Here is a 20748-nt window from a genome sequence, read left to right as displayed (position 1 = left end):
GTAAAAATTTTACTTTTAACAAACATCCAAACACTTAAAATTGATTGAGCTGTAGACAAAAAAAAAAAAACTAAAATAAAAATTGTTTATATCATTAAAGTTATCATATAACATAAGCAAATTGTCACTTGATATCAGATTATGAATTTTCTGGTAAAATATTTGGCCATTTCTCTGAGACAAAAATTTACTGTTGCATTGCTAGTGGAAGTATTTTGTCACAGTTTATTTTTTATTAAATAGTACTTTCAAATTATTCTTGTCTCTCATCTAAGGCAGGAGTTTCCAATTTCTTAAATTCCACATACTGTTATGCCAAGATCACGACCCCAAAGAGACCACTGAAGACCGTGGATGCCCAGAATGCAAGAGCAAGGTTTATTCTATAGACACAAGTCTAAACAGGGAACTCGTTCCTACACCCAGTACAGTGAGGCAGGGAGGAGTTGCTCTTTCTTTGTGAAGCTAGCTATTTAAAGGCAAAAACCACAAACCCTTCAGGGAGGTTGGGAAGGAGGGTAGGGGATTTTGCATGGGTGCAACTTGGATTGAGTTATTTTTATTTTTGAAGATCTCTGTTCTCTTTTAATTGGGTAAGGGTATGTAACCTTTGAATTTACTGATTGGGGCTTACAATTATCATTTTGGGGGCAGTCTAGGACAAGTCCCAGGCTTTGTCCTTGAGCTGCCATGGGGGTTGGCTGGCCTACCACATACTGACTGTAGGGGCTAGCTCAGTGGTCCAGGCTCTGTCTTTGAGCTGCCTGGTAGCTGGCTGGCCTAGCATGTATTGACTGTGGGGAATGGCTAAGTGGTCTAGGCTCTGTCCTTGACTCATGCATATAACTCTAAGTAGGTGAGGGGTCCCAGACAGTAAACATCTGGCTGAACTTTGAGCAGTCAGAGTACGTGCAGAAAGGGAGCTACTGCAAGGACTATGTCTTTTGTTCATGGCCCTCCCAGAAACTGCTTGCTCAAGTCTCAGGAAACTGAAATTGAGGCCTGATCTCTGAGAGAAGACTGAGCAGCCTGTTATGGCATCTGCTTGGTCCTTTCAATACCACTAATACATAAAACCAATCAAAGACAAGGATGATTTAGTTGTATATAAGCAGTACTGATCTGTATATTTTTTCTTTATAATTTCATTTATTTGTGAACATAATTTGCATTTCATTTAGGTCTGGTGAAATTTTATCTAGCTTCTTTTATTTGAAATTACCTTTTATCTCCATTCTTGAAGACTATTTTGCTAGATTTACATTTAGGAGAGGGGCAGGTTGGGGGAGACTGGGGAGAAGTGGGAGGAGGGAAGAGAGGGGAATCTGTGGTTGCTATGTAAAAATGAATAAAAAAATTCTTAAAAGAAAATATTAAAACTAGAAGATGGACAACCATTAAAGCAGTCATTAGACTTTTCCTCTTTTTTGTAAATTCTTCACATTAAATAGTATTAGTCAGTATAGCAATCATAAAATTCCCATATTCCTAAATATTTCTAGGACCCTCTATAAAAGAGAAGAGAAAAGAAGATGACACACCATTCGCCCATGCTTTTACTTTGCAAATTTCTTCCTTCCTTGAGTTTCAACTATGAATCATTGTTCTAACTGCTGCGGTTGTACCAGCTCTATTCCCCACATAAAAATGAGTCCACATTTTCAGTCATTCTCCATGTGCTGGGAGACTATATTCATCAGGGATTAGAAGTTCTGCCAAAGCTTTATGAAGTATGGAGGGAAAGTGCACTCACTAAAGCTCTGTGCTGCATGTATATAATACGTAGATTCCTCATAAATTCTTCAGTTTTATCTTCAAAAAGTAAATATAACACACCTAACACAAGAAAGTCAAATTCATATTACTTACAGTATATTGTATTCAATAGCCAGTTAATAAAAACACATGGATCATGAAGCACTGAGATTTCCAAGGGACACAGTGATGCCCAAAAAAGGGTAAAACACAATCTGATTCACATTTTATTACATAGATAAAGGATAGCCATCTTGTCACAGAATACATGGACAATGCAATATTACTTCATATGACCACTGACAGATCATTTGTTATTTTTAAGATACGCCCCAATAATGATAAAGAAATTTAATCACTTACTACTACCTTAGCTAAAATGCTGAAAGAAGAGTTTGCCAATTATATAAAAATCAAAGGAAATTTATATTAAACAAAATATTCCAATATCCTACCAATGATCAGATTAAAAATAGACTAAAATGTGTTTTGTTTAATGATGAAGAAATTCTTAATAACATAGGTACAGGGATGAACATATTAATTTTTGATCAAAACAACCTCCTCATAAAGGTTTTTCTCAGGGCAACTTTAACATCTTTGTTCCTCAAGCTATAGATTAATGGGTTCATCATAGGAACCAATATGGTATAAAAAATGGAAGATCTTTTTCCCTCATCCATAGACCCAACTGAGGAGGGATGAAGATACATAAATGCACCCGAACCAAAGAACAGAGAAACAGCAATTATGTGAGAGCTGCAGGTGCTAAAGGCTTTAGATCTGCCCTCAGTGGATCTCATTTGAAAAATGGTAGATAGGATGAATCCATAAGAAGTAAAGATAATAACACTGGGCACAAAGATATATATCCCACCTACAATAATAATCTCTATCTCATTGGCAAAAATGTTGGTGCAGGAGAGCTGCAACAAAGGAAGCAGATCACAGAAATAGTGGTTGATGGTGTTTCTGTCACAAAAGGTCAATCTAAGCATCCATCCAGTGTGGATCATGGCACTAGAAAATCCCATTATGTATGAACCAAGCATAAGATAGGAACACATCTTGGGAGACATTGCAGTGTTATACAAGAGTGGGTTGCAGATAGCCACATAACGGTCATAGGCCATTGATGTCAGAACACTGCATTCACTGAGAGCAAAAAAACAGAAGAAATATACCTGGGTCATACATCCCACATAGGAGATAACATTCTTCCTTACTAAGAAATTCATCAGCATTTTGGGTGTAATAACAGAGGAATAACAGAGATCAATGAAAGACAAGTTTAAAAGGAAAAAGTACATGGGGGTATGAAGGTGAGAATTCAGCACAATTAAAGTTATCAAAGCTGCATTCCCCAGTGCTGTGGTTGTATATATTAGCAGAAAGAGTAAGAACAGGGGTAACTGGAGATCAGGGTCATTTGTCAATCCCTGTAGAATGAATTCAGTCACCAAAGAACCGTTTTTCAGACTCATTCTTCTTTAAGATAATCTGTAAACACACAAAAAATATTGTGACATTATAAAACCACAAAAAAATTCTGCCACAGCTTCTATCACACTTGTGAAGTATCTGGTGAAAATGCCTTACATCTACCTATTTGAGTTCATGGAATTTGCTATCAACATGTAGAGTGATATTTTCCTAGGTTCGTGCATAAAGCTAAATGGAATAAAGTCAATGACCAACAGTCTAAAATGCCATGACCACTGCTTTCATTTGAAAGCAGGACTGCTCAGATGTCCAAATAAGAGGTGGCAGGACAAGTATGGGTTCCTCATCGCTCATATTCATCTTGTCATTGTTTCAGCCCTGGGCAGATATACGGAGAACCTGTGGCAATCTGGATTTACCCCATCCAAACACAACTGTGGTGGCATCAGGACCACCTACATCATTTCAAATATAAACTTTAGATTTTCCAGAGTTTAAGATAGTTAGACCTGTGCTTGCTATGGGAAAGCATTAATCTAGAAGGTTTTGAGAGACGTCCTTCAATAAATATGTAACTTACTGAATGTAACACTGTGTCCCTTTCCTCTACTGAATTTCTCAACACTCCATGCTGCCCTTTCCAGAATATTCCCCTGAGAATTCTTTTATTCTTATAATTACATAATATAATATGAAAGAAATTTCATGAGGTTCTTGTACTTTGATGTGAAGCTACTTCACAAGGCAAATGCCCAAGACACTGAAGGGAAACAGTGCATTACCTTTCCTATGTGGGAAATATAAAACAGTTTCATTCATCAACAGAGGGTAGAGGATTCATGGCTGGGGTCCATAGGATTAAAAATCAAGTTCTGCTGGCTAAATCACAAAATGATTCAAATGAGAATCATAGTTAAGTCTGGATATCTAATTTCAACAAATTATTGAAGTTAAGAATGATGTGTGCTTTGATTTTCTAACAAAAAAATTAAATTATCACTACCTGTGTATACATTCCTATGTAGGACAAAGACATGAATAAACTCCATTTTGGAGAACTTTATAACTAAAAACTGGGTCAAAATAGTTAATTATTTTTGTCATTTTAGATATTGTATCTAAACATGTTAAAGAAAAACCAAAAACACCAGCATAAAGAATTTTCAACTTACCTCATCATGTAAGAAATGGTTTTATTTCATTCCTTTGCCCTTTCATTGCGACAGGGCTCAAGAAATCTCTGAGGGTTTCAATCCTTTGTTTCTAACAGGAAACAACACAAAGTTATTTTTCTTATACCATGAAATCTCCATTAATTTGTATTAATTTATCAAATACCCCTTAATCATTTAAAGTGGTATCTTCTTTTTATCACACTTACCACCAGATGAAACACCAGAAATTTTGCATACTTCACTAGCATGATATACTTGGCTATGACAAGGTAAACGCTTTCTCAATCTCTTCTCAAAGGCACAGACACAGATATAAAAAAGACATGAGATGATGGTGTTCACACGCTAGACCAGGATGTGTCTTTTGTTCCTTAGACACTTGGCATTTAAGAAATGCTTGCACTTCTCTGTAGGGACTGTACTTCTGTGCTTGAGCCAACATTGAACCCCACCTCCCAACAACCTTCATATCTTAAGGGAAATCTATTGTGCAGCTTCCTTTTCTCAATGTTCCTCCATCCTTAATGGTGGCTTCCACAGATTCTATTCCCAGTATTCCTCATTATCTTATTATTTTCTAACCATGGAGTACACTAAAATATCTAAGGTATTATTTATTCTAAGAGTTCCGAAAATCACTTTACAAAAATAATTTATTGTTTCTGTGTTTTGTCTTCAGTGCCCAAGATCAATTTCAGGATGTCCTTGATACCAAGCATGAGTTCTTCTATTGAGCAATATCCCAAGTCATGTTTAAATATTACATCATTGCTAAGTCATTTCAATACTTACATGACATTTCTGCTTTACTTTGCAATTTTGTTCTTACATTGTAGAAATTTATAGATGAGTTCAACAATATTTAAACACATTTTAGAATAAGTATGGAATGCAGGAAGTTACTGATACAAGCTATTTAACTAATGTATGCATTTTCATAAAATAGAATTATAAAAAGATCATGTCTTCAATTGTAACATTGTGGCGATTAAATAGAAAAAAATTCATAAAACTAGTTACAATAAATCATAGTGAAATGTTAGCTATGAATATAAATCTTATTGGCTTTATGAAGGGGTCATTTTTAATTTATTTATCATTAGTATAAAATATCCTATGTCAAATGTATTTTTCATCTCAAAGCAAAAGTTAGCTTATTCATTTCCCGGAGATTATTAGTCATAGGAGGGTTTATTTGAAGGAGCTTAGACTACAGCTACTTACCAAACTGGGATTAATTATTAGGGAATGAATATGTTATCCACATTTTAACACCTGTAAGTTGCCAAATACATTGTCCAGTTTCATTCTGTCACTCTCCATTCCTACTTTGCTTTATTTATTCATTTATTTATTTTTGTTCCCAAAGCAAGTGTGGTCAAATATCAGTACTAGTAGACCAGTTTATGGTCTTCCATGTCTTCTCAATTGTATAATATACTGAGTCAAACTTATTAAACATTGTGTCTATTCCTCTGTGGTAGACTACAAATGAAACAGTGGGAAGTCTGAACCAGGAAGATTAAGAGTTAAAATGTCTTTGGACTCTATTCAGCAGGCTTCAGGAAAATCCTTGGGTGCAATCAAGTTCTTGTCTCAAAAAACATAAAGGCAGAAAAGAAAAAAAACACACAACAAAAACAGGAATTGAACTAAAAGTTTAAATTAAATTAGGAATTGCAAACTTGCCCTTGTTTTTATAAAAATAAGACATAAAGCTTTGTGGATAATGATGAGTGTTTTATTATTTTAAAATTTCTTTTAGAGAATAATAATTTTAAGTAAATTCTAAAAAAATTTATTTGTGGAGCCTAAAAGTACAGGTCAATGGTACAGGTCTTGGCTAGCACACACAAGACTCTGTGTATTTATCCATCACTGACAATAAAAAAAGGATGGCCACCTATATGAAACTCACAGGTGCTGATGTAGTCCCTATGCAAAATCAAGGTGACTTTAATAAGGTAAATCATCTTTTTCTAAAGTAGAACATACATATAACATTCAATTTTTAAAAAAAATAACATTTTATATAGGGCCAAGCTCAAAGCCATTGACATATCTACAATAACAGAGGACATAAATCCTGTTCATGAATGCCAATGAACTATAAGAATTAATGTTCAAAATGTAAATAAAATTTGGAAAGTATCATGAACAAAATGAGTTTGACAGACAAATTGAAACAAACAAATAAAATTACAACAACAATCCAAAAGATTAAGAGAAACCAGATAGCAGATTAGAAGCACACAACCCTTTTTAGCTTAAGCATCCTGGAATTATGGCTTCTTAGTGAGGCAAGTATCTAAGTGGTTTTTTTTTAAAAAAAAACAAACAAACAAACAAAAAAAAAAAAAACAAAGTCTTAGAAACTTAGGTTTGAAGTTTGGAAAAACCAGAGACTTGGTGTAGCGGTTAGCCAAAGCCTCTGTTTTGTAAGAAATGGCTAGTCCAGCCTGATTCATGGGAATTCAGAATCTGAACCAACAACCAGGGAGCCTGCATGGCACTGATCTTCTGCATATATATGACAGTTGTGTAGCTTGCTCTATTTGTGTGACTCCTGGCAATGGAAGCATGGCTGTCCCAGGTCTTCTTGGTGGTTCTTAAGAACCTATTTCTCATGCTGGATTGCCTTGCAAGCCTGAATAGAAGGGGAGGTGCTTGGGCTTATGGCAGCTTGATATATCAAATTTTGCTAATGCCCACAGGAGCACTGTCCCTTTCTGACTGAACACAGAAGAAGGATGGAGGGGAGATGGTGGAGAGGGTGGAAGGAGAGAAGGGAGGGGACATAGTGTTTGGGAGGTAAAATAAATAAATAAATTTTAAAAAATAACCAGAGACTTAGAAAGCCTTTGATTCTGGTCATTAGAACAGAGGGTGTGAAAGAGTACATTATCACTGACCCCAAGTTTTCCTGGCAGTGAGGTGGAGGGGAGGGTTATTAAAAAGGGAAAATGTGGTTGGTGTCACTAGGGAAAATGGACAGGGAAACATGCAAAATAAAAATGCTGACTGAACTTAACTGATTTGGGAGCTGTATTTCAAGCTACCACTTGAGAAGAAGTACTCTGCCTTTCTCAACATGAAAGCCTGCTTTAACAAGAAGCCATTGTATGAAAGATGTGCCTAAGGTATCTGCTTTGAGAAACAAGTATATTATAGACTTTTCTTACTTTTGGAATTTACAGAAAAAGTTACTCTACCATTTTGATGGCATCTACTTTGTGGTCAAGTGTGGCTCTGGCAGATTTTAACTGAATAAAGATCATGAATAGTCTGTCAAATGACACTGGTTTCAGAAACAGGCTATCCTCAGAGCAAGATCCTAGATAGATGAGCCAACCAATGAGCTCTGAGTTCAGTTGAGCAACCTTGACTCAATAAAAAAAGCAAAGAAAGATCACAGCAATGAAGATACCAGACATTAATACAAGCTTCCACATACAAAAGTACATGTGTACATGTGCAAACACATGCACCTACACTATACATACACACATGCAATGCCCATGTAATTTTAATTGGCATCGAAAGTTTAAGTCATGATAAATTCTTCTGGTGAAATAGATTTCTGTAAAATATTTATTTTAAGCCTCATAGTAATCATGAGTCAAAAATAAATACATTTTTTTAAAAAAAAAAACACAGCTATTTTTAACTCCAGTTTCAGGGGTTTTCTCTCCTCAGTTGAGGTGCACAACCATATACAAGTACACACATATATAAATAATGCTTAAATCTTTATTCTAAAAAATCAAATTATCTCAGATCATGCCATCCTATATAAAAGAACTTACAAACATCTCTGTAAAACTTGTAGAACTGATAACTCCTTTTAAGGAAGTAACTGCATAAAAACTTATCATCCCAAAGTAATATTCTTTTCTATATACAAATAAGAAACTTAATTACCAATACAGAAATTAGAAAAATTTGCCATTCATATCAACTTCAGAAATGCCTAAGAATAAGCCCAAGTGAAGAACAGAGGACTCTACATTCCCCATTCATATCAACTTCAGAATTGCCTAGAAATAAATCTAAGTGTGGACATGAGGACCCTATAATTGGGACTTTAAATTTATGGATAAAATACTAGAGGATGGGAAGACTAATGCTCATGGATTAGAAGAATTAATATCATCAAAATGGCTATATTACCAATAAAGATATGCAGATTCATTATAAGTATTGTAAAATCTCAATAATATTTTCACAGAAATAGAAAATTCCTAAAAGTAGTATTGAAACATGAAAGACTCTAAATATCCAATGAAAAACCTAAAAAGATAGTGCTGTGGGATATTGCTCTTATAAACTGATTTAATAAAATCAGTAGCCAAGCAGGAAGTATAGGTGGGGTATGAGGATGAGGAAAACTGTGGGAAGAGGAACACTGATTCAGAAGATGCCAGTCTGCCATTGAGGGAGCAACATGCAATTGCACACAGGTAACGCCATGGAATACGTGGCAAAATATAGATTAACAGAAATGGGCTGAATTTAAGTGTAAGAGCTAGTCAGTTGTAAGCCTGAGGTAATGGCTGATCAGTTTTGATTAATACAAGCCTCTGTGTGTTTACTTGGGTGTGAGTGGATGCAGACTGGGTGGGACACAGGAAAACTTACAGCTATAGATAGCATCCAACATGGGGCAAGAGTGTCCACTTAAAAGCTGAGAGAGCTTAAGAAGAGATTATAAATGTAGCTAAGAGCACCTTCTTAGTTCATGTCGCTCATGGTGAGCCTAGGTACAATTATGTGTCCCCTAGATGTGGCAGGTTCACAGAATGCAGGATAGAGCTATAGCATGGCAGGTTATTGCTGAGTTACACAGAGGTTTCTGCAAGCCATGCAACATGGTGCAAGGTAGATATAGCTTTTACTACTACTGAAAAAAAAGTAAAAAAAAAAAAAAAAAAAAAAGAAGAAGAAGAAGCTTCTGGGCTACACACTGCTAGATGGAAGCATAGACCCACTGCCTCCCAGAGTAAGCAGAGACCATGGCTCGCAGAGCTAATGCTGAGTTATCTCTACCATGTTAAAAAGCTGAGAAGGGTAGGGTCAGCAGCCAAGGCTGCTGCTTCAGTACTAGCAACTGCAGTTTAAAACAATAGATTCACAATAAGAAAGATCCAGTGGAATATGACTTTAAATGGTTTACAATGTATGTAAACATGCATGTAGGCTTGAAAAAGAGAAAAAAATAAATGTAGACAACTATATAAAAAAGAGTTTTAAAAAATAAAGTCTTTAAAGAGTCAGTAAGGGTAATATAAAAAATAAGCCATGTAAAGTTGGATATTACACAGAGAGTCTGGATTATATTGTCTTTGGGATTTTTAACTGCAGAGAGACATTTGATTGTAAAAGCTGCTGATATATATAAAAATATATATATATATAAAATATATATATATAATCTTGATTTCCAAATCTATATCTAAAGATATGTTGCTTTGGAAAAGTGGTTCTGCTTTTGTTTCCACAGAAGATGAGAACCTGTGGATTGTTTTCAAACTAATATGGTTTGACCAGCCAAGAACCCCTGAAAGGTCTCCAATGACACCATGGACCAAATCATCCAACATCCAAAATCAACTTCAAGGCAAATGGCTCAGAGAATACAACCTCACAAACTACTACAGTCAGGACTTGACCATAATCCTAAAATTTTCTTAATGTCCCCATAAGATTACCAGTGCACTCTATCAGCAGGAAGTAGCCTAGAAATCTCTACCCACATTCCCCAAAAATAGATTATGGATGTTTGATTTTGTTTTGGTTATTGGTTACAAATTGTTATTGGTCATAGTCAATCTCTTTCTAAAAGAAGAAAGGGGGATATGCTATAAAAATATATTACAAATGTTTTACATTGGTATAGATTTTAGTTTATTGATACAAATTTAAAGTTAATTTTGTTATACTGTATGTATATTTCTACTCTTGTTTAAAATATTTTGTTTTAGCAGCTCATTTAAAATTGTAATGTATTGTTGAGAAATACAGATTAATAATAAGTCATCTGTGATAATCAAACTTATAGTCATGTTAAGTTTTCTAAGTATACATAGATATATTTCAATCAGATTGATAATCTTCAAACACTTCAAAGACCTGCAGTGCAGCTGGAGTTTTATCTCCGGGTCCCACCAATCCCTAGCAGTCCAACAGCCCACTTATAAAATAAACATACAGATGCTTATATTATTTAAACTGTTTGGTCTAATGGCTCAGCCTTCTAGATAACTAGTTCTTACATCTTGAATTAATCCATTTCTATAAATCTATAGTTTGCCACGTGGCTCATGGCTTACCAGAATCTTCACATGCTGCTTGTCATGGCAGCAGCTGGCAGTGTCTCTCTCCACTTTCCTGTTCTCTCAGTTCTCCTCTCTGTTAGTCCCACCTATATTTCCTGCCTGGCCACTGGCCAATCAGTGTTTTATTTATTGACCAATCAGAGCAACACTTTTGACATACAGACCAGCCCACAGCACTTCCCCTTTTCTTTCTTCTATTTTTTAAAGGAAAGTTTTAACTTTTACACATCTCAAACCGGGTATATTTGGGAATTTGGGCATAGCTCCTATTAATACTTCCTGCTGGAGTGGGGCTCTGTATCTTATGGGGACACAAAGAAAATTTTAGGATTATGGAGTAGTCCATGAGGGTATATCATCTGAACCAGTTGCCTTGAAATTGTTCTGGATGTTGGATCATCTGGGACTTGGTGTCATCGGAGACCTTTCAGGTGGTCTTGGCTGGTCAAACCTGATGTATCTTAATCTAGAAAAAATCCATAGCTTCTGGCTTTCTGTGGAAACAAAAGCAGACTCTCCTTTCCAAAGCAACTTATTCTTACATCCAAATTTTGAAGTCCATGTACTTTTAAAATATATATTTTGGCATAACTCAACAGCTTTTACAATCAAATGTTTTTCTTCAGTTACAAATATCAAAGAGAACATAATCCAAATTCTCTGTGTGGTAGCCATCTTTACATGGCTTATTTTTTTATATTACCTCGAGCCTATTGCTTTAAACTGCAGCATTCTAAGACTGAAACTTCGCTATGATTGCTGGCTCCGCCCACTTCAGCTTCCCAAGATGGCAGTGGTACATTTTCTGCCAGCTCTGGGAGCCATCAGCTTTCAGAAATAGTGGGTCTATGCTTCTATCAAAGCAGCATGCACACCAGCAACTCGCCATAGTAGATAGTAGCTCAAACATGCAGGATGCCGCTAACTTGAAAGAGACAACTAGGAACTGTTTTTAACTCTGTTTTAGAATCTCTTTACTCAGATTTTAGGTGGAAAGTCTTGCCAACACATTGGGCGCTATTTGTAGCTGGTGTTTTCTCTCAGGGTCCCACCAAGCCCCAGCAGTCCAACAGCCCACTTATAAAATAAACATACAGATGCTTATATTATTTAAACTGTTTGGCCTAATGGCCCAGGCTTCTAGCTGTCTAGTTCTTACATCTTAAATTAATCCATTTCTATAAAACTATACCGTGCCACGAGGCTCGTGGCATACCAGAATCTTCACATGCTGCTTGTCATGGCAGTGGCTGTTAGTGTCTCTCTCCACTTTCCAGTTCTCTCAGTTCTACTCTCTGTTAGTCCTGCTTATACTCCCTGCCTGGCCACTGGCCAATCAGTGTTTTATTTATTGACCAATCAGAGCAACACATTTGACATACAGACCATCCCACAGCACTACAAAATACAGCATTGAAAATGTTTTAAAACAACTAAAAGAAAAACAGCTAAACATTTTTTGTTTGTCTTTATAAAACAAATGCATAATCACTGTCAAAAAAGAAATTTAAGTGCATTGTATCATAGCTGTGATGTGGGTTATATTTATTAGCCAATGGTGAAAGAATGTGATCATGAAGGACTGTCGTATCAAAATGACATATGGTCATCTAAGAAAGGAAGACAGGAGCAGAGACAGACTATTTGACTCACAACTAAAAAAATAACAAATAAGAACTGCACTGCTAGATGATATGCGGGCATTTGTTACTTATGTAATCTCCTTTAGGGCTTGTTAGAACCATCAGTGCTTTTGAGAATGTAGCAATGAAAGGGGGAAAGTTATTTACTTACTGCTACTCTCAAATTGCTAAAATGCTGAAGGAAAATAGTTTCCCAATGGTGGAGAACAAAGAAAACCTACAGAAAATAAAACAATTTACAAATTCTCCTCTCCATGGTAGGAAAAAACAAAACAATACAATGAGGAATATAGGAAAATAAATTGACCAATACACACTAACTCTTGGTGGTATTCCTATGGTAAAAAGATATCAAGTTCTGACTAAAACTTTCTTTTGGTTAGAGTTTTTTTCAGAGCAATTTTAACATCCTTGTTCCTAAGGCTGTAGATTAATGGGTTCATCATGGGGACTACAATGTTATAAAAGACAGAAGATATTTTTCCCTGATCCATAGACTCAGCTGAGGAGGGTTTTAAGTACATAAATGCACATGATCCAAAGAACAGAGAAACAGCAATTATGTGGGAGCTACAAGTGCTGAAGGCTTTGGACCTCCCTTCAGTAGAATTTATTTTGAGAATGTTGGAAAGGATGAAGCCATAAGAGGTAAAGATGATGACTGTGGGCACAATGATGTCTTTTCCTGCTACAATGAACAGCTCTATCTCATTGACATAAGTGCTGGTGCAGGAGAGCTGCAGTAAAGGGAGGAGGTCACAGAAGTAGTGGTTGATGGTGTTCCTGTCACAGAAGGTCAGTCTCAGGACACAACCAGTGTGGATCATGGCACCAGAAAACCCCATCAAATATGAACCAAGCATTAGATAGGAACATACCTTTGGAGACATAGCAATGTTATATAAGAGTGGATTACAAATGGCCACATAGCGATCATAGGCCATTGCTGTCAATACATAACACTCAGAAATGACAAAAAAACAAAAGAAATAGAATTGGGTCATACATCCCTCATAAGAAATAACATTCTTCTTTAGTGTGAAATTCATTAGCATTTTGGGTGTTATAACTGAACAATAGCAAAGGTCAATGCAGGACAAATTAAATAGGAAAAAGTACATGGGGGTGTGAAGGTGAGAATTCAGCACAATTAGCATGATCAAAGCCAAATTTCCCAAGGTTGTTATCATGTACATCACAAGAAAGAGGAGGAACATGGGTATTTGAAGGTCAGGCTGGTCTGTTAACCCCACCAAGATGAATTCAGTAACCAAGGAAGCATTTTCTAAAGCCATTCTTCTGTAAGGAAATCTGTAGGAACACAAACAACAAAGATGAAATCAGGTAACATAAAAGAACACACCATCAATATTTCTCCTACATAAGTGAGGTGTCTAGTAGAACTGACTGAAATTGATCATTCTGAAACCAAAGAGCCACCTTGGATGGTACCACATTACTCAGTGTCATCATCTTGCCCATATCAGTCTTTAAACACTAAATGAGTTATAAAGCAACAACAGTGTATACAAGTTGACTGTGGTACTGTCATACCCAATATTACTATTAGAAAAACTAACAGAGAAGCAAGATGTGTGAAAACAAATTGCCCTTTCTTTTCTTTTTTTTTTTTTAAACTATTGTTTGCCTGACTCAGCCTCTGCCTTAGGCTAGAAGAGGCTATAGCAACATGGTACTGAACTTCATCTAAATTGACCCTTGTAGAATTGGAAACATAAACAAAAGAACCTCATTTCTTAGGTTCAGGAGGAGCTAATGTAGTGAACACTGCATCCACTCTTGTAGTTTAAAAGGGAACCATCAGGTGTTGACGGCTTAACTTCTTAGAGGGAAACCAATGGTTTATCAATTACACTTCAAAATATAGCAAGCCTCAACAGGCCAATAACTAGAGAATTGCCTATTCTCTAGTTAATTGTGAAAAGCTTTTTCTTATTGTAAAGTGATTTTATGGTATAGCTGAGTCTCTCTCTCCCTTTTTTTCTCTGTCTCTCTGTCTCTGTCTCTGCCTCTCTCTCTCTCTCTCTCTCTCTCTCTCTCTCTCTCTCTCTCTCTCTTTCTGTGTGTGTGTGTGTGTGTGTATGTGTGTATGTTTGTGCCCATGTGCATGAATGTATTTTCCAAGCATCTGATTCATACCAAAATAAAGAGAACAGACCAAATTGAAAGGAGAATGGCTTCTGGGAGGTTATCGTGAATGACATTTCTAGTAGTAATCTCCAGCTGGATTATCTCTGCCAAGCAAATAGGGACCATGCTAATAAGGGCCATCCAAACAAGGACCCTCATGATCTTGGGGTCAGGGACTGGGGTTAGGCTGAAGTTCCTTGAAGTCAGCTGCAGCAATCCTGATGTTAAGTGTTTGGGATTCCCAGACCTTTCTTGTAAAAACTTCCCTAGAAGGGACTACCTTCATTTTGTCATCTCTTATTTATGGCTCCCTCTCTGGTTTACATACCAGCCTGTCACAACAAAATCCATAAATTCAGAAGTGAGATAAATCTGTTGAAATAGAACTTGTTACTTAAGACACCACAAGCAGTTCCAGTTTTTGTCCAGAAACATTTTCTGCCCAGTTTGCAGGACATTTTTTTTGGTTAAATTTTACGACTGCACAAATTTGGGAAAGGAAGATCTTGGATGCTTGATTTTAGCTCAACACAAAGCCATTCACAAACATTATAAGATCAAAGCTTAAAATGGAAAACTATGACCTCTATGATATGTGTAATCTAAAATAGCTATATCCACAAAATCAGGAAATAAAATGTTGTTTACTAGAGCAAATGGAGTGAAGAAAAGAAGGTTTTTTAACGGGTAGAGTAATCTCAAAGTTCACTGAATAAACTGCTGGAAAAGAAAAAAAAATGTTACAAATCCAAGATGTTGGTTTTAAACATACAGGGACTCTATGCCAAAAAGAAATCCATTCAATTGGGAAAGATGCCTAGACCTATAAAACTACTGTTCAACATGTTAACAGAAATAATGCCCCCTTGTCAACTTGAATTTGGTAAGAGGATATATCTTAAGGTCATCTTCTCACTACATGCATAAACATTAAAACCAAATAAAAGTAGGTCTATATGCAAGAAAGCTATATTTGAATTAGCTTCAATGTTGGGCATTTCACAAGTAACACATGGGTCAAAACAAATTTCTTATCTCACATTATTGTTTTAGAGTTTAAACATATCTCAGGGAAGGTGTCAATTACAAATCATCATAGAATTCCAAACTTACCCACTTTTGGTGAGAAAATGTCCTTACTTACCAATTTAATTTACCCTGAAGTCCTGAAGAGGACTTAAATTTCCTTGATTCCAAGACAATGAAGCACAAAATTAATATCCCATACTCTATTGAAATCTTTCTGAGCTACTGATCATAATTCATAAAGCTACTCACTAACACTGAAGAATCACAGGGAAGCATACAGCTTTTCCTTTTATCACACTGACCACTGGGTGAGACACCAGAATATTTTACACAATTTATCACTATTCTACACTTGGCTATGGGTAATGAAGGGGCTCTCTCCGTCTCTTTTCTGGGCACTGGTCACAGAGCCCAGATATAAAGAGGAAATGGAGTTACTGCATTTACATGCTAGGCAATGGTGTATGTCTAGATCTTTGGGGACCAGTTCTCTACTTAGGTACACCTTCTTCTTTAGGGATTGTACTTCTTCCTTGATTGAACCAATAATGAACTCCCATCTGCCAGTCATCTTTCATCTCTTAAGGGAAATCTGCTGCCTTTGATATTTTTCTCTTAGTTACCACATTCTTTCATGGTAATGTTGCACGGGATCTACTTCCAATATCATCTACTACCTAATTATTATTTTTAAGTTGTTTTTTTTTAAGGAATTCACATTTTGGAAATTATTTTTCTCACCATCATGTTTTGTTTTTAAATATCTGTATCAAACTCAGGAATTCACCCATGTGAGACATGAAGACCACTGAGCAATATCACCAGACCTCCAAGTTCACTCTTACTGTTCTGTGTGTAGTGGTGCACTCTTTCAATTCCATCACTAATGAGGTAGAAACAGGCAGATCTGTGTGTGTTCAAGGCTAAACTGGTTCCACATACTGAAATGCAGGACAGCTTGGGCTACATAATAAGACATTTTCTCAAAAAAAAAAAAAAAAAACACAATGAATCAAAAAACTAAAGCCAAATCACATTTATGGTGTTGCAACTCAAGTTAATATTTTTTAACAATTACTGAAAATTTCCCAGTGGGTGCCCTGCTTGGTCATTAACAATTTATTAATGAGATGAACATTTTTCCAATAAAACATTGTTGATTTGTAGTTATCCAATAAAAAAGAATAAACAATAATAATTAAATGTAATATATAAATAAAATATCTACATACTAATGAAAATTTAATTTCATGCAAGAATTTGATATCTTCTTTTGTTTGTGTTTGTTTTCTTTTTATATTTTCAACATTTTTTATATTGCTATAGCCTAACAGATTGCTAAAAAAATCAAGGTGGAAAAAATGGCATACATGATCATCAAAATAACACATTAAAAAATGTTCAAGATTCATCCATTTGCCTGCAAACCTCATGATGTCATTGTTTTTCTCTGCTGAATAGTATTCCATTGTGTATATGTGCCACAATTTATTTATCCATTCTTCAGTTGAAGGGCATCTAGGTTATTTCCAGGTTTTCACTATTATAAACAATGCTGATATGAACATAGCTGAGCAAGTGCTCTTGTGGTATGATTGAGCATTTCTTGGGTATATGCCCACGACTGGTATAGCTGGATCTTGGGAGAGAGTGATTCCCAATTTTCTAAGAAAGCTCCATATTGATTTCCAAAGTGGTTGTACAAGCTTGCATTGCCACCACCAGTGGAGGAGAGTTCCCCTAGTTCCACATCCTCTCCAGCATAAAGTGTCTTCAGTGTTTTTGATCTTAGCCACTCTGACAGGCATAAGGTGGTATCTCAGAGTTGTTTTAATTTGCATTTCCCTGATGATTAGGGATGTTGAGCAATTCCTTAAATGTCTTTCAGTTTGAGTTTCCTCTGTTGAGAATTCTCTGTTTAGTTCTAAAGCCCATTTCTCAATTGGACTGTTGGTCGTTTTGATGTCTAATTTCTTGAGTTCCTTATATATTCTGGATATCAGTTCTCTGTCAGATGTGGGGTTGGTGAAGATCTTTTCACATTCTCTAGGCTGTCGCTTTGCCTTGTTGACTGTATCCTTTGCTCTACAAAAGCTTCTCAGTTTCAAGAGGTCCCATTGATTGATTGTTTGTCTCAGTGTCTGTGCTACTGGTGTTATATTTAGGAAGTGATCTCCTATGCCAATGCATTCAAGACTACTTCCTACTTTCTCTTCTAGCAGGTTCAGAGTAGCTGGATTTATGTTGAGGTCCTTGATCCACTTGTACTTAAGTTTTGTGCATGGTTACAGATATGGATCTATTTGGAGCCTTCTACACGTTGATATCCAGTTATGCCATCACCATTTGTTGAAGATGCTTTCTTTTTTCCATTGTACACTTTTGGCTTCTTTGTCAAAAATTATATGTTCATAGGTGTGTGGGTTAATGTCAGGGTCTTCAATTCGATTCCATTGTTCCACATGTCGGTTTTTATGCCAATACCAAGCTGTTTTTATTACTGTAGCTCTATAGTAGAGCTTGAAGTCAGGGATTGTGATACCTCCAGAGGTTGTTTTATTGTACAGGATTATTTTGGCTATCCTGGGGTTTTTGTTTTTCCATATGAAGTTGAGTATTATTCTTTCCAGGTCTGTGAAGAATTGTATTGGTATTTTGATGGGGATTGCATTGAATTTGTAGATTGCTTTTGCTAAAATTGCCATTTTTACTATGTTGGTCCTGCCTATCCAAGAGCATGGGAGATCTTTCCATTTTCTGACATCTTCTTCAATTTCTTTTTTCAGGGACTTAAAGTTCTTGTCATATAGGCCCTTCAAATGCTTGGTTAGTGTTACCCCAAGGTATTTTATGTCATTTGTGGCTATTGTAAAGGGTGATATATCTCTAATTGCCTCCTCAGCTTCTTTGTCCAGTGTATATAGGTGGGCTACTGATTTTTTTGAGTTGATCTTGTATCCTGCTATGTTGCTGAAGGTGTTTATAAGCTTTATCAGTTCCTGGGTGGAATCTTTGGGGTCACTCAAGTATACTATCATGTCATCTGCAAATAGGGAAAGCTTGACTTCTTCCTTTCCAATTTGTATCCCCTTAATCTCCTTATTGCTCTGGCTAGAACTTCAAGTACTATATTGCATAAGTATGGGGAGAGTGGACAGCCTTGCCTCATTCCTGATTTTAGTGGAATTGCTTTGAGTTTCTCTCCATTTAATTTGATGTTGGCTGTTGGCCTGCTGCAAATTTGCAAATTGTCTTTATTATGTTTAGGTATGTTCCCTGTATTCCTGATCATTCCAAGACTTTTATCATGAAGGGGTGTTGGATTTTGTCAAATACCTCTTCTGCATCTAGTGAGATGATCATGTTTTGAGGTTAGTTGTTCCATGAATTTGGATTTGCTAATGCTAGACGAATTTATATTTAGAAATGTAATGTCCCCTAGATTAGTGATTTTCTTCATCAGTATGATTTGATCTTCTTTATCCCTCTGAATAATCTTGCATTGAAGTCCATTTTTAAGGTATTGGTACTAGTAAACTAGCTTTCTTTCTAGCTGCATTTGTTTGGAATTCATATTTCCAGGCCATCACTCAAGGCTTTTTTTTTTTTTGGTCTTTTCCATTGATGTACATTTCTTAGATGCAAGATACGCACATTTACCCAAGTCTTCTAACATGTGTCTTTATTTGAGACTACCACATTAGTAATTAATTTTGAAAGTCATATTTTTATTCTGTTTTGATTTTCGAGACAAGGGTTCTCTATGTAACAGCTTTGGCTGTCATATTTTAATTGTTGTCATTTTCTTGTTTTATAATGTTTAACACATTCCTAATTCTCACTTGTCTATTTGCTGTTGTAATACAGTTTATTCTTTTTATAGTCTTATATATGTGTTTATCTTTCTCACCAGTATGCAGGATTTCTTTAGGTACCTCTCAGTTTCATGGCCATGAATTAATTTGCTTTGTATTCCTGTCTTTCTGTGCATTAGATGCAGCAGTATGATACATTATGGATGTCTACCTTTCTGCTTTGCTTTTACTGAACTTTAGTTATGTTGGCTTTGTAAGGGACTTTGCCTATCAGTCCCTAGTTACATAGCTAGTACAGCATGTTTTGTTGTGGAATTATACAGTAAAAAGAAATGCAAAGTGATGTCTCAAAAAGAATAGATGGGGCGGGGGGAAGACTGCAACTCAAACCTCCATTTGCACTTTTGTAAGCTCTTAACTGGAATATACCCTGATCACATTCATTTCGAACTGTGCTAGCAATTTGCTTGTTAGAAATTTATATGAAGTGAATTCAAGGTAAAGCCACCAAATCTCCCCTGTGTTTATTAAGAAGGAAACTAGTTTTCTATGTCATTCTGGATGTCCATGTTTTCACATTGTGTTACAAATGTGTTCCTTATTAACAGTAGGAAAAAGTTTCAGTCCTCAGGGGAGGCTTTGCCCTGGAGGAGGTGGGAAGGGGGAGTGGGCTGGAGCAGGGGGAGGGGGCAGGAGGGGGGAGAACAAGGGAATCCGTGGCTGATATATAGAACTGAATGATATTATAAAATAAAAGGAAAAAAAAACAGTAGGAAAAAGTGAGCATTGTGCTTTGCTTCTAGTCCTAATTCTTAATATGACAATTACACTTCTCTCTCTCTCTCTCTCTGCATTTGAGTATTTTTGAGTATTGTTTAAATATGTGATGTCTGCACAGGTGTACCACAGAAGAGTGTCAAGTGTCCTGCTTTATCACCCGCATCCTAGGTCCTTTGAGACAGTACCTTACTAAATCTGGAGGTAGTGTCTGCCCAGCATCATCCATTATTCTTCCTGTCTCCATGGTACAGCTCTCGTGTTATAAGCGTACTCATCGAAAACACTGGATTTATTTTATTATGGATGCTGAGCTCCACACTTAGACCTTATGCTTGTTCAGCAAATACTTATACTAAATGAAATATCTCTCCATCCTCAGCTCTGAGCACTTTAATAACAATATAATTTTTCTTAGTGCTTTCCTTCTTTGAAAAGAAAATCAAATAAGTACATCTTAAAGTCAATGAAAAAGTTATCAACTATATCATCTATAATAATTGTAGTAGTCTTAAATATTAAAAATTATTATTTAAATATTATTTTTCTTCAAATTTCCTTAAATGATGAGAACTCATATCAAAACAAATGTATCTTCTAATGTTGTAACAAGTTTTATTTATAT

General features: G+C 36.0%; 2 protein-coding genes across 2 annotated transcripts; both read right to left on the bottom strand.

Annotated features, from left to right (window-relative positions):
- Window positions 1-2306: 2306 nt before the first annotated feature.
- On the bottom strand, window positions 2307-3239 carry LOC114687622 (olfactory receptor 145-like). The gene has a single exon (XM_028862213.1). It carries the CDS (start codon window positions 3237-3239, stop codon window positions 2307-2309), a length of 933 nt encoding a protein of 310 aa, XP_028718046.1.
- A 9474-nt stretch (window positions 3240-12713) lies between these two features.
- LOC114687611 (olfactory receptor 145-like) lies at window positions 12714-13649 on the bottom strand. The gene has a single exon (XM_028862202.1). The coding sequence runs from the start codon at window positions 13644-13646 to the stop codon at window positions 12714-12716; it is 933 nt and encodes a 310-aa protein (XP_028718035.1). The 5' UTR covers window positions 13647-13649.
- Window positions 13650-20748: the final 7099 nt, after the last annotated feature.

This window comes from Peromyscus leucopus, chromosome 7 (genome assembly GCF_004664715.2).
Source record: "Peromyscus leucopus breed LL Stock chromosome 7, UCI_PerLeu_2.1, whole genome shotgun sequence".
NCBI classification, from domain to species: Eukaryota; Metazoa; Chordata; class Mammalia; order Rodentia; family Cricetidae; genus Peromyscus; species Peromyscus leucopus.
This window is presented reverse-complemented; position numbering and strand designations above follow the sequence as displayed.